The following is a 12,891-nucleotide window of genomic DNA, read 5'->3' on the forward strand; positions in this document are numbered from 1 at the left end:
CCATGAATCGGGCCCGGAACATGCCTCAATCCCGTCATGCAGAGCAGTATGCAGGGCAGCCTCTAACCAGCCCGATCTTTTCCTGTTTTCACGCACTTTAAGGACATGCATAGTAGTTGTCAACTCATTTGAGCTCAGCAAGTAGCTGTGTGATCGCCCCCTCATGCACATGGCATCATTGCGCCATGACGCTCCGTTCGTATTTAGCAGTGATCCAGAGCATCATTCGTCAACTGCCTGCAGGGGAAATGTAGCCGGTCAGCATACACTTGAAGATGCCCATGCAATCTCCAATCCTTTTAGTGACACTCGTCCAGTTCAGTGGTAGGGCTTTTATCATAGGACCCACTACATCTAATTGGGCAATAATCTTGATCCACTTATTGTTGAGATAGATGCATCTAGCTTTGCACTTCCCAATCAGTGTTGGTAATATCTTTTAAGGCTGAGCAATACAGGGAGGAAGAAATATATAAATGAATAAACAAATAAATTCATCTCTTTAATAAAAATAAATAAATAAATTAAAAAAACATTTAAAAAAAAGTGATCAAAATAACATACAAAGACAGGGATCAAACACGCAGCAGCACAATGTTACTCCTCATACACACTGTCAGCAGCAGGCCCCTTGGTGTGCTGCAAAGCATGATTGGTTCAAGACACACCTGAAACATGCATTGGTTATGGCTAAGTGGCGACATTTTCAAATGCAAGTTCACAATCAGTTTCACTATCACTTGCAGCATTCTCAGACATAACTGGTCTTTTCTGGACACTTTTTCCCCACAAATGCATCATGCTAATGTTTAGCACAAGCTAGGGCATTTTAAATAAATAAATCATAAATCAAATTTCTGCTCCCCAAATTCTCACTAACTCATTCAAATAGCTGGTGGTGGTCTTTCGTAGTTTCCTCTTCTGCTACTTTCAATCAAATCCCACTTATGGTTTGTCCTATTGCCCACCTTTATATTCGATGGAGCCACAGTTATGCATCAGCCATTTGCCATTTCTGTTTGGTTATCTTATTGCTATTGCATCTTTGCTGACCTGAAATTTGCTTGTTGTGCAGTCCTATGTTCCTTGCACTCGTTCATGTTTCCAATTCCGTCTGCCTCAGTTCGGTTAGGATGGCTGTCATTTATCCCACGTTCCCTCAATACCCATGCTCTACGCGTTCTCATGCCGTTTGCTCAGTCATCTGTGGCCCTCTAACTACATGCTGCATGCACAAACACCTGCTCATCCGCTACTGCTCACCTATCGTTTTATAATCCTCAATCATGCATCACCCATGAATATTCCATTTTGGTTATATAATCACAAATTCTATCTGCCAATTCTCTATCTGCTGGTCCTGGGACATATTCTGCTGTATTCATTTATTCAAGTTGGCCGTGAATTAATGCAATTTTATTGGTTAATTTCCTTTTAACTCATTCGCCTTATCTCTCGCTCATTTACATGGTCTTCGGGACCTCACACAAATGCACAATCACTGTTTGTGGGACCTCATGCTGTATGCACTAACAACCTTGGTCTTCGGACCTCATGGATGCTCTATCATGTTCTGTGGGACCTCATGCTGTATGCACTAACAACCTCAGTCTTCGGACCTCATGCAAATGCTCTATCATGTTCTGTGGGACCTCATGCTGTATGCACTAACAACCTCGGTCTTCTGACCTCAGGCAAATGCTGTATCATGTTTCGTGGGACCTCATGCTGCATGCTCTAACACCCGTGGTGTTCGGGACCTCATGCAAATGCCCCATCATGATCTGTGGACCCCATGCTGTATGCTCTAACACCCCTGGTCTTCGGGAACTCATGCAAATGCCCTTCATCTGTGGTGTGGTGCATGAGGTCTGTGGACCTCATGCACCACACCAAGGTCATTGGAACGCCTCAGAATGTTTCCCCTGCAACACTTAATTTTCTTTGGTCGTGGGACCCATTTAATTTCTGTTTGTCATATCGGAAGTAATTTATGGTTGGTTGTCGGACCTTATTTTAATTTTTCCATTTTATTTAAGTTGGTCTTCCGACCTTAGTTTCTGTTTGGTATGTGACCTTTTATTTTATTCGGCCTTCTGACCTTTTATTTTGTTCTACTGATGGTCTTTAGGACTCCAGTTTGTGCACCCAGGTCTACGGGACCTCATGCTTATACACGGTAATTTCTTTTCGGCCGACGGGCCATAATTTCTGTTTGTCAAGATGACTTTAATTTCTTTTTGGTTGCCGGACCTTATTTTACTTTCACCATTTTATTTGAGTTGGTCTTATGATCTTAATTTTCGTTCGGTCTTATGACCTTTTGTTTACGTTTGGTCTTTATTGATCTTTTATTATTTTCTGCATACATAGGCCCAGATCACTAGGACCTCGCATCAGTCACGTTAATCTCAGTTTGGTCATCAGACCCTTAATTTCTGTTGCTGTCATGCTGAAAATTGCTGACTTTAATTTATGTTTGGTCTTACGATCTTTCATTTCTGTTGGTCCTTGTTGACCTTTTATTTCGTTGAACATATAGAAACCCATGGCCTCCAGAATCATGCCCATCCCTAGCCTCCCCTCTGCCATATGATCGTATTCCCTGCCACTGCCATTTCACCCCTAGCTTCATCTCGGTGGTTAGACCTATCCAAGCCTCCCTCTGACACTTCCTTTCCATGCTCATCTCACATCCCCTGTTTTCTAGATAGCAGCTCCCCATTTGTTGTCCCAGTCTCATCCCGAACATATGTTCTCATCAAGGTTAAATTACCCCATTCAGGAGTCATGCAGGCCTTCTAATCTGTTCATTCACATTCACTGCTTCCTCGTTCAGTTTGTTCATGCTTCTTTTGCAATGCATTCCCTACTAATCTTTATCTGCTTGTTTCGTTGGAAGCCTGTTGCCTCCTAGTAAGGTAAGATTGCCTCACGTCAAATGGTTTGTCATCCCTCTCACTCCTTCACTGTTTTGGGGGGGGGGGTTTCCCTAATTGGCTACGGGTCCATCACCCTCCTTAGAGCTCTCCATCTCGAAGGGGTCTAATCGCCAAAGACTTTTCACATTTCCACATTTCATTCTCATGTGCATTTGTAATTAAATATTTTCTTTCCTAACCAAAAAACGTGTCTCTCCTGATTGAAATGAAGCTCAGCGTAAGTTCAATCAGGAAGACCTTTTTGTGCTCATTCATTCACAATTCTCCCTCTCTGACTCCCACTGCTTCTTCCAATCAGCTGCCTCCAGGCGTGCACTCTTCTAGCTGTCCTATCATAATTAGCCACAACCTTCATCAGCCAATCAGGTTGTCACAACGAGATTTTAAATCTGTTCTCGCCTCTGCCACTTTCAGCTGTCATTCTAGGCAGAATCGCCGCCCCTCCTCCACCCCTTCACCTCCAGCCGTCACATCCAAGACTCATACCTCCACTCATCCGGATCATCAGCATCCATCCATCTAATCCTCATCTCCTCTCACTTCCTCTACCACCACCAGCGTCTAGACCCCGGGGAGGTTTCCCTAATTGGCTACAGATCCCTCACCCTCCTTACAGCTCTCCATCTCGAAGGGGTCTAATCGCCAAAGACTTTTCATATTTTCACATTTCATTCTCATGTGCATTTGTAATTAAATAGTTTCTTTCCTAACCAAAAAATGTGTCTCTCCTGATTGAATTTATGTTAGTCTTCTTTCAGTAAATACTTCACATAAATACTTCAGTAAAATCACTGAAATTTAATACAAATGACGGCAATGTTTCCCAGAAGTTCTATCTATTAGTGAACTTTGAGTAAATAAAATAACAAAAAGTCTTGAGTTTAAATGAGTTTATTGAACATGAAACATTAACATGCTATAGTAGATAATCAATACTGTCAGCAACACAACATCCATGGTTATCCTCAGGCAACAGATGCCAACAGCTGCCAACACAACAACAATGCATAACAGATATAGATGTATGATGATATTAGAGCCCGACAGTAAGAGGAGAGTCAGGGTTTGTGTCAGTTTATGGAAGCTTGCTGAGGTCATAAAGGATGGTTGGTCCTGCACAAGAGATGTTGTGTTAGTGGAAAAAAAAAGAAAAGTCCTTAGTGTGTCAGATGCACTTGAGCAGGTAGGAGTTGCAGTTGGCTCCTCTGCTGCAGTCACAGAGCTTCCCAATGCGAGGGCCGAACTTCATGGCACACCGGTCACCCATCCCACACTGAGGGGAGGAGGGTGATACAGTGGTTACTCACGTCCTTTCAGATACTGTCCAATAAGGCTGTGAAAATTCCAGCAATGCTTGGCAATATCAACACTGCAGGAGGGGAATATTACTATCAACATATGGAGCAAATACTAGCTCAGGCCCTTCCACTGGTTCATTTGCTGTGATTGACTGTTTCCATTTTCAGTTAATTCCTCTGATTTTCCCAGAGAAGGAGGCTGAGATGTTAATTATTCTCAGTGAAATCATTAAATCCAGTTCATTAACTGCTTTTGTCGTATTTCAGGAGGATTGAAAGGTTTTGTAGCTTTTCAGTTTTCCTTCCTCAGCTAATTGGAGTTGGCCAGTAATCATGATTAGTCTGTAACTGCACTGAGTAAGAAACATTCTTGTTGGCATTTTGTTGTTATCATTTAATTACTGTTAGGTATCTTTTGCTAACTGGTTTAATTAAACAGCAGTGGAGTGTTGTCAAGCGAATCAGTAAATTACATTCTGCTCTTCATTACAAAGAATAAACTACAGGTGCATTTAGAGCTGCATTGCATAAATATAGTGAATAAAATGAAGTTACCACAGGGATGCTTCCTCTTTTCTCAGTGGAGGAAATGCGATGATGTATCCTGCCCAGCAGAGCCTCGAGTACTTCCATCTGCTCAGCGGAGATTAGATCACAAAACACAAACACAACATATCAAATCAGAACTGTCTGTGCATGTTCATCTTTTAAATATCCCAATTTTTTACTTTGTCCACACTGTATGACAGCATCACATATATGTAGGCTACTCTACTGTCTGTAACTTTTCAGTGAAGTCATGTGATACTTTTAAACCCAAGACGCTGTGCTTTTTCGAGCTGCACTGTTCAGTAAGATGGAAATATCCTACATGTCTTATGCATCGTTTTACACATTTCCCCGCATTTCTAGCCTGACATAGCTGCTCCACTGGATGTTAAAATAAAGTTCTGTGGGTTTGAACACTGATTGGCTGCCCTGCATTATCAGAGTTTAGGATGTTAACATAAAAATTAAGTGAATAAATTCTGACTTTCCCTTTAACAATCACGACAAAAAGCACTTAGGAATATTTTTAGAAAAAAATATGGAGATAGATTTGTCTATGCATCTGCAAAGGCACAAATTCTATTTGGTTGTCAATTTTATGCTTGCAGATTTGCATTTAATGTACACCGAGTCTTCTTTTTGGGTGGAATTTGTCTGTTCTTATCTGGAAAACACTATTTTGACTTTATGTTTTCTATATTTGTGGAAGTTGTTTTATATCTATCTCTTATATCTATCCCACACACACACACACACACACACACACACACACACACAGAGTCAATAAAGTCAATAACATGGCTGGGCACTGAGGAACCAGGTGAGGAAAGGACCACCTATAGGGAGCTCATCCACACTGAGAGGTGCCACAGCCTACGGCCACAGGGAGGGCCGCCACAGAGACCACCCCAACCCAGATAGACTAGGGTGGACTCCACACATGGTGCAGAGCCTCCCAGTCCTCCGGACCTGAGGGATTTCCAGGACGACGTCCCCGCGGGCAGACCAGGTACACCTCTCAGCGTGGAGGCCCCCCATGAGGAAACACTGGAGCTAAAAACTAAAAGACTAAAAGGCTCTTCTTCAGAAGGGGCTTCACCACTGCCGTTTTAAAGGCAGTGGGGAAGACACCCATCTGAAGAGAGTAATTTACTATTTTTAAAATCTGTTCCTCAAAGAATCCGTAAAAAGTTTTTAAAAGTGATGTGGGAATCGGATCTAAAAGGCAGGTTGTTGGGTTTACCTGGGAGAAAACTCGACCAAGTGTCCTTGCATCAACCAGGGCAAAACTCTCCAGTGTTTCCGCAGGTAAAAGCAATGATCCAGGTGTGTTAAAAATTACATTCTGTTGGTATAAAAGACTGGATCTGATGTCATTGATTTTACTTCTGAAGTGGTCTGCAAAGTCCTCGCAGAGGGCATCTGTTGAAATCTTGGCTGTATTTTTAAATTGCTAGTTAAAAGATCGAAGGTGGAGAAAAGGAATTTGGGGTTGTTTTTATTATCTGTAATTAGTATTGTTGATATAATATTGTTGATCTCCTCAGACAGTTAATATTGAGGCAAATACATCTCCATGAAGACCATGTGAAGGCTCTCATTCTAAAGACCACGCAAAGCCAAGATCGTTTGTTGTGCATCTCTTAAAGTGGTTGTGCAGTAAACCATGACTTTAAAATACATTTGAAATGTTTTCTGCAAGTTCTGTTTACTGAACTAAAGAAATGATTTTTTTTTTTAATCTATGAGTTTTTGCAAAGTTGTGTTTTCATGAGTGCATGATATTCTCTGTTTCTTTTATTTTCATTTTAATGTTACGGATGATCTGTTCTGCATAAGTTAGAAAGAAATCAATGTATCATCAGGGATCCTAATCGCGATCACTGACATTTCTCTTTAAGCAAACATGTATGGAGCATCTTACCACTGATACTAACCAGGTCTCTGTCTGCGAGTGGCTCGGGTTTATTCACTCCAAAGTCCTCTGCATAGACGTCCTGTGACGCCTGGCCTTGACAAATGACGGACAGCAGGCACACAAACAGCAGTCCGCGTAGCATCTCCATGATGCCGGTACCCGGTGGAGGAGGAAGAGAAGGAGAGAGGTCTCAGCAGGAGGCAGCAGATCAGGACTGGAGGAGCAGAGGGTTACAGCAGGTCCACAGGAGATTGTCCCTCCACCCACCGGACCTGCTCCTCTCTTATATTGACTCGGACGGCCCCGCCTGAGAGGGGCCACTGCAGGGTTTACAAGGGGAGTCTGTGGCGGGCATGTCAAAGCAGGAGAAAGCAAATAACACTCGAAATTCAATTTGCAGATAGAACAGATCTAGTGCAAAGTCGCGACGTCTTTACACGAAGTCCAGAAATAGGCTATTTAAACTGCATGAGACCAGCTCACATCAGGAAACATTTGAAGTCCATATCAAACACCCTGGTCACAGGATATTCTGTCAGGTAAATTACAGAATGCCTTTAATGCCCTTTTGTTCATTTACCAATACCGTAAACAGCTCAAAAAGGTAATAAGTCATCACAATTAATCATTTAATTACTCACCAAAACACTGTAATGATTATTATTGAATAAGTAGTAGGCTAATAAAACTTTTCTGTAAAGTAAAACCCTATAAACACGCACTTACTGTGGATTTCCGTCAAAACTGAGTTGCTCATTAAGGGTACAGGTGGTCAGCTCTCTGAGGAGGGTCAGTGTGGCTTCACAGTGGTGACTTTGCTACACTGCAAATTATTTCCAGACAGTAATGTAGGCCTAAGTAAGTAATGTGCTGCCAAAATGTTGACAGCACATTACAGGACCAAAACAGAAGTTACCCTTTTTGTTGTTTGCAACACCTGCACAGAAAGGTCATTTCATTATTGATTTCATGAAGTCTCTCTGGTGTGTGTAACTATGTACTTTTCTGATGCACGGCAGCAGGACAGTAAAGCAAAAAAATTAAGGTTCGGTCAGTATACGCTGAAAAAATGGAAGATGGAGGATTGTTCAATTTATATATATGCAAGAATAAGAATAACTTTATTCATCCCCCAGGGGAAATTCAATAACTCGTATATATTAAATAATTGATTTATATTTCTCTTTGAAACATGATTAAATCTTATAAAAGTATTACGATCTTGAGGGACTTAAAATTTGCATCATGTTAAGAAGATAAAAAGTAGTTATGTTTCATCAGCCAGAAATGGGAAATCCCGCCCCCTGTGGGCGGGGTCTGGGATGGAAAAACTATCGCTGTAGACTTTCCGTCTCCGCCATCTTTTCCCTCGCTTTGGATGCACAACTGTGAATTTGGACAGCTTTCTACACGGTTAAAGCAGCTGTGCAGAAGTTTTCGTTTTCGTTGATTATAGCGCCCCTTTGATCGAAGCGGTATGACACCCACAGCCTGGTGTCGTAAAATTCCGACTGCAGCCGGCAATTACCGCATATATTTGTTTTGGAAAGCGAGAGGATTAACTAAGGTCAGGTCAATCCAAGTAATTAGTGGAAACAGCAAAATTACTCAGTAAATTCTCCTGTTGTGTTTCTGTTCTGATCTAATCTAATCTGTTGTGTATTTTGAGCTACTAAGGCTACCGTAGTAGTGTGAGCCTCAAGTTATTCTGGGTAATGTAGTAACCGTTGTTGTGCTACTGGAAACAATGAGAAGCAGCCGTGTACGTTCGGTGTAAGGAGGAAAAAACAGTTAACAAGTCATCTGCAGAGTCCGCATTTTTATGTGAAAAGAATACTCCAACGATTTGGGAGTTATGCCCTTTCTCTATCATTTTCATATTGAGACAGCAGTTAGCATGGCACTTGTAGGGGGTCAGTACATCTTGTGCGGAGGGATACACCGGTGAGCAACAGCTGCAGCTAGCTCTGGGACAGGTACGCTAGGTCACTTGGTAAAAGCAAACAAAGAGACGAAACAGACGATATTACTCACCCAACTGAAAGCTGTCCATCAACTCCTGCAGGCCTGGGCGATTTTTCCAGTTCATCTTAGGAACATGAAAGAAAGTTTCAACCACGCCAGGATTAGTGACTGCTGCAAAGTTTTCATTCCTTGTGATGCACTCTCTGCGGCGGTTTTCCTCCTGATGATATATCTCCCCAACGATGGTAGCACCTGATGGACTAAGAGTCTCATCCTACTCTCTAATGTGCTATGTGTGAGCTCAGTCCTGCGTGTTCTTTAATGAAGCAATAGGAGAAGATATTCGGTCTCAGTTAATGTAGTTTATTAAGCAGTAAAGGAATAAAATTACAGAGCTCTGGGTCTCAACTTCACGTCCCTGACGAACAACAAAGGTGTGTCAGTTCACGAAGTCTGACCTCCTGTCCTTTCCCTGACCCAGTATATTTGAGCGTAACAGAGTGTCATTGTGCACGCAAGGCGTTGTCCTCTTCTCATTGGCAGTTCCACTTCCTCCTTCACCACACACGCCCCTGCCTCGTGTTAATCTGACTCCTTCCTGCTGGCGGTGGGGGCGTGGTTCCTGTTTTGAAAGACAAGAGAACAACACAACTCCCTACACGTGCTGTACCTTACTATCTGTATATCACTTTCTATTCTTTTTACCATATATGAAACTAATTATCTAAGCATTGCGGTATGTGCTCCTCAGAATTCATGTCTCTTCCTCTCCTGTACTTCTCCACTTCTGCAAAGCAAACACATTCAGATCAGCTGAAATCATCTCAGTATTCTCATTGTTCACACATCTAAAACTTATATAGTGAAACACAACTTATAGTAAAACACATAACATCATTCTATTCCCAACACACCGAATCCCATTCTGTGCAGCAAAATGGAAGCGGAGGATTCAGCCTCTCTTCTCGCCTGCTCAGCGTGCAACACATGGAGTTCCTCATCTGTGTACTCCGGCTCAAACAGGTATGGCTCTGGGTCTGTGTCCACTACAAGAAACTGTGAAGACATAACATAATCCTAACACAGCAAAGCTGTTACCTGCAGCCTTCGCTTGCAAAGCTAACACTACTAACGTTAGGTCAGTCCAAGTAATTAGTGGAAACATGCTAACGTTACACACAAATTAGTAGTAAAGTAAGACCTGTTCATAAATGTTCTGGTGCAGCTCTGAATTTCTTATAAACTGAGGACAACTGCCTGCTGTATATTTGTGTTCATGGTCACGGTCACAGATAATTTTAGATGATGCTCCTTCGTTATCCGCCATGACATCAAAAGTACAACCAAGTCCTCATAGATACATCTCTGGTAAAACTGTTAGGTGTTATGTGTTCAGCAATGCCCGCTGCGTACTGCTTACTCGAAGAAAACTGTAAACACAGCTCCTTCTTCTTCTGTGGTTTAATCGCTGCGGGCGCTGCGGGCGAGCAGAATCACTTCAGCCTCGGGTGCCGTATTCTGGTTTGCTGACTTCCGCTGTGTGTCCGACCCGAGTGAGGCTACGCTAAATAGCCATATAGAGAAAGGCTTTTTTGTCGCTGTTGGGTTCAAATAAATATGCGGATCTTCAAGGGGGGGTGATACGAACTAGGGACAGTTTTATAAATGGTAAAAAGTTCCGCACAGCTGCTTTAAGGTAAGTAAAAACTATCAAATATCAGTCAGTATTAGAGGTAGAGTGTTTACATGCCATGTTTTAACAAGTTGAGGTTTTTATTTGCTGGTAACATCGAGCAAAACCAAATCAATCTCAATGCTAACGTTTTCTATCATTCGCTGGCTATGCTAATGTTAGTCCTTAAATTTCCCTGTATGTGTTTATGTCTATGGATGTGTGTGCACGGTAACGTTTCGTGGTTTGGATCTGAAAATTCATAGAACATAGGTCTGCTCATCTTTTCAAATCTGCATTAAATGATAGTGGCTTAAACCGAGGTATTAAACAAGCTAACATTAGCGTTTGCAACATTAGTGTGGGGGGAGGGGTAATGGTACTTTCGGATTTCACTCTGACATTGGCTTTGGCTTTGTTGAAACATGTCTGCAGCAACAAAATGGGGGGAACTCGTCTTAAAGTTTGGGTAAGCATTTCAAATTTAAATGTACCTTAAATTTAGACCAACCCACAGCTAACGTTACAATTAGTCACTGCTTTATCATGTCAAGGTTATGTTTAGCTGCTTTCATTGAGCGAAATTTACCGCAATATAACATCAACCTCAGGGAGAAAGGGGTAGACCATGCATTTTAGACACAACAAAGGCCATATATTAGGTTAGTTCGAGATGAACTGCGCCTCGCCTGGAAAGTAGACAAGAGCAGGCGGCCGCAGCGGGGGGCGGTGACAAAAAGCTGCGGTGAAGTCAAACAGTTTCCCAACAGTTTCCAGCAGCCTTCAGTCCGTACAGGAAGTCACAGACACACTTACATCCTGTCTGGAATGATGTCAGTTCATTCAAAAAGTGATCATACCCATATATATGTTTATTTTCAGTCTCCAGTTGTTTTAATTATTTATTAAATGCTTTACAGGTGATCTGTAGTTTATGTTAATGTTATAATGTTATGTTTAATGTTATAATAATAATCCTCCATTTGACATGAATTTTTCTGCAAATCAGCATCATATCAGTTTGACCTGTCCCCTCAACTACACAGGCTGAATAAACTGTGTTTGACTATAAGGTTCATATTTTCAGAGGGTCTGATGAAGAGCATAACGCTTGAAACGTTACTTCAGCATTGGAGCCCTGTGGTGTGCGAGCTGTTTGTTCTTCGGTTCATATTTTCAGAGGAAAAAAATATTAGACAACAGCTTTCATTAAGGCTCAGTCAGATACAATCAGGGCTTCACATCTGTACAGATGTTATTTTAAGAATCCTCACATCCCACTGACCACAAGTCTCTGTGTTGCTAAATACTTCAATAATTTAAAAAGTCCAGTGTTAATATACAGTAGACTCTGTATAGTTTATGATGAATGTATTTAGTCTCTGACAACTAAACTTCACCATCAGTCACACAACATGTTTTCCTGTTCACAGAATAAACCTTCAAATCAGACAAATACAATCTTAATCTCTAAAATTCAACAAAATGAATAGTTTATCTAAAACGTCATATTGTTGAGTCCACAACTGAACCGATCAGCTGTTAGATCAGGTGAGAGCCAGGCGGTGCAGTCGGTGGAGAGCAACTGCAGTGCCTGGCTCTAAAAACTGCGGCCGCCTCACTCTCGCGGTTTTATCACTGTCCACTTTTGTAATACGTCAGAGCAAGTCGGGATGAAGTCGGACGTGGGCTGCATACCAAGTCTCTTAAAATTACTGCTAACCACCTTATCTAACTGTTTAGTCCCTCCCACTTAGGAAAACATGCAAGGAGTCAGGAGTTAGGAGTGAGGAGCGAGGACTGCTGATTAAGAGACATGAGACGGCAGGGACGGCGCTACACCGGGGCTAGGGGGTGCTATAGCCCCGTCAAAAATCTGTGTAGCCCCAGTTAAGCCCCTCAAGCATTTTATTTTATATTTTATAATATATATTTTTAAGTTAAAAAACATTAAAAAGTTCACAAGTAGCCATTCTGTTCCAATGCAATCCTCGTCGCTTGCATGTTTGTGTGTGTGTGTGTGTGTGTGTGTGTGTGTGTGTGAGTGAGAGGGGAGAGGAGGGGAGGGGCAAGGGGAGTCCTTTGTTTATACTCGCGCGTTAGGCTAAGGCTAGCTAGCCTACAGTCCGTTGCAATGGATCGTTTTGTGATCAAGAAAAAATTGTAGATGGTATGAGGATTACAAATGGTTGGAATATTCATATTAATAATGCATATGGAATAAATGCACTTGCTGTCACATTTTGGATGTATTGTCTGGTTATTGGCAGGCGCATGGGTGCTGTCCTGTGCTGAATCTGTCACCTTTGCACGTGAAACATTTTTGCCATTGCCTTGTGCTAACTTGTATTAGGCTTAACTATTTTGTTGGACATTCTTTGGCCAAATTCAGTTAAAACCACTTTTATATCGAACATGCTTGTGCTGTGTATCATAGCTGCTTTTATTGAAAAAACAAGAACCTTCTTATAAAGTAACTGAAGTCATGAAAATCAATTATTTTCTTAGCACCCCCACGTATCGGTCAAGCTCCTCCTTAGCCCCGGG

The 12,891-nt window shown here is 41.9% G+C and overlaps 1 protein-coding gene across 1 annotated transcript; it reads right to left on the minus strand.

Annotated features, from left to right (window-relative positions):
- Window positions 1-3,869: 3,869 nt before the first annotated feature.
- cartl (cocaine- and amphetamine-regulated transcript-like) lies at window positions 3,870-7,031 on the minus strand. The gene is made up of 3 exons (XM_033622308.2): window positions 6,727-7,031; window positions 4,796-4,873; window positions 3,870-4,215 (listed from the first exon to the last, which is right to left on the minus strand). Exons 1-3 carry the CDS (start codon window positions 6,853-6,855, stop codon window positions 4,108-4,110), a joined length of 315 nt encoding a protein of 104 aa, XP_033478199.1. The 5' UTR covers window positions 6,856-7,031; the 3' UTR covers window positions 3,870-4,107.
- Between the last annotated feature and the right edge of the window lie 5,860 nt (window positions 7,032-12,891).

The sequence above is a fragment of the Epinephelus lanceolatus genome, chromosome 2 (genome assembly GCF_041903045.1).
Source record: "Epinephelus lanceolatus isolate andai-2023 chromosome 2, ASM4190304v1, whole genome shotgun sequence".
NCBI classification, from domain to species: Eukaryota; Metazoa; Chordata; class Actinopteri; order Perciformes; family Serranidae; genus Epinephelus; species Epinephelus lanceolatus.

Excerpts from the sequence above, each read along its gene's own strand:
- cartl (XM_033622308.2), bottom strand. The coding sequence starts at position 6,855 with ATGGAGATGCTACGCGGACTGCTGTTTGTGTGCCTGCTGTCCGTCATT. Across the intron at positions 4,874-6,726 it reads CACTCGCAGACAGAGACCTG|ATGGAAGTACTCGAGGCTCT; the intron begins GTTAGTATCAGT and ends TCCGCTGAGCAG. Across the intron at positions 4,216-4,795 it reads AAAGAGGAAGCATCCCTGTG|TGTGGGATGGGTGACCGGTG; the intron begins GTAACTTCATTT and ends TCCTCCCCTCAG.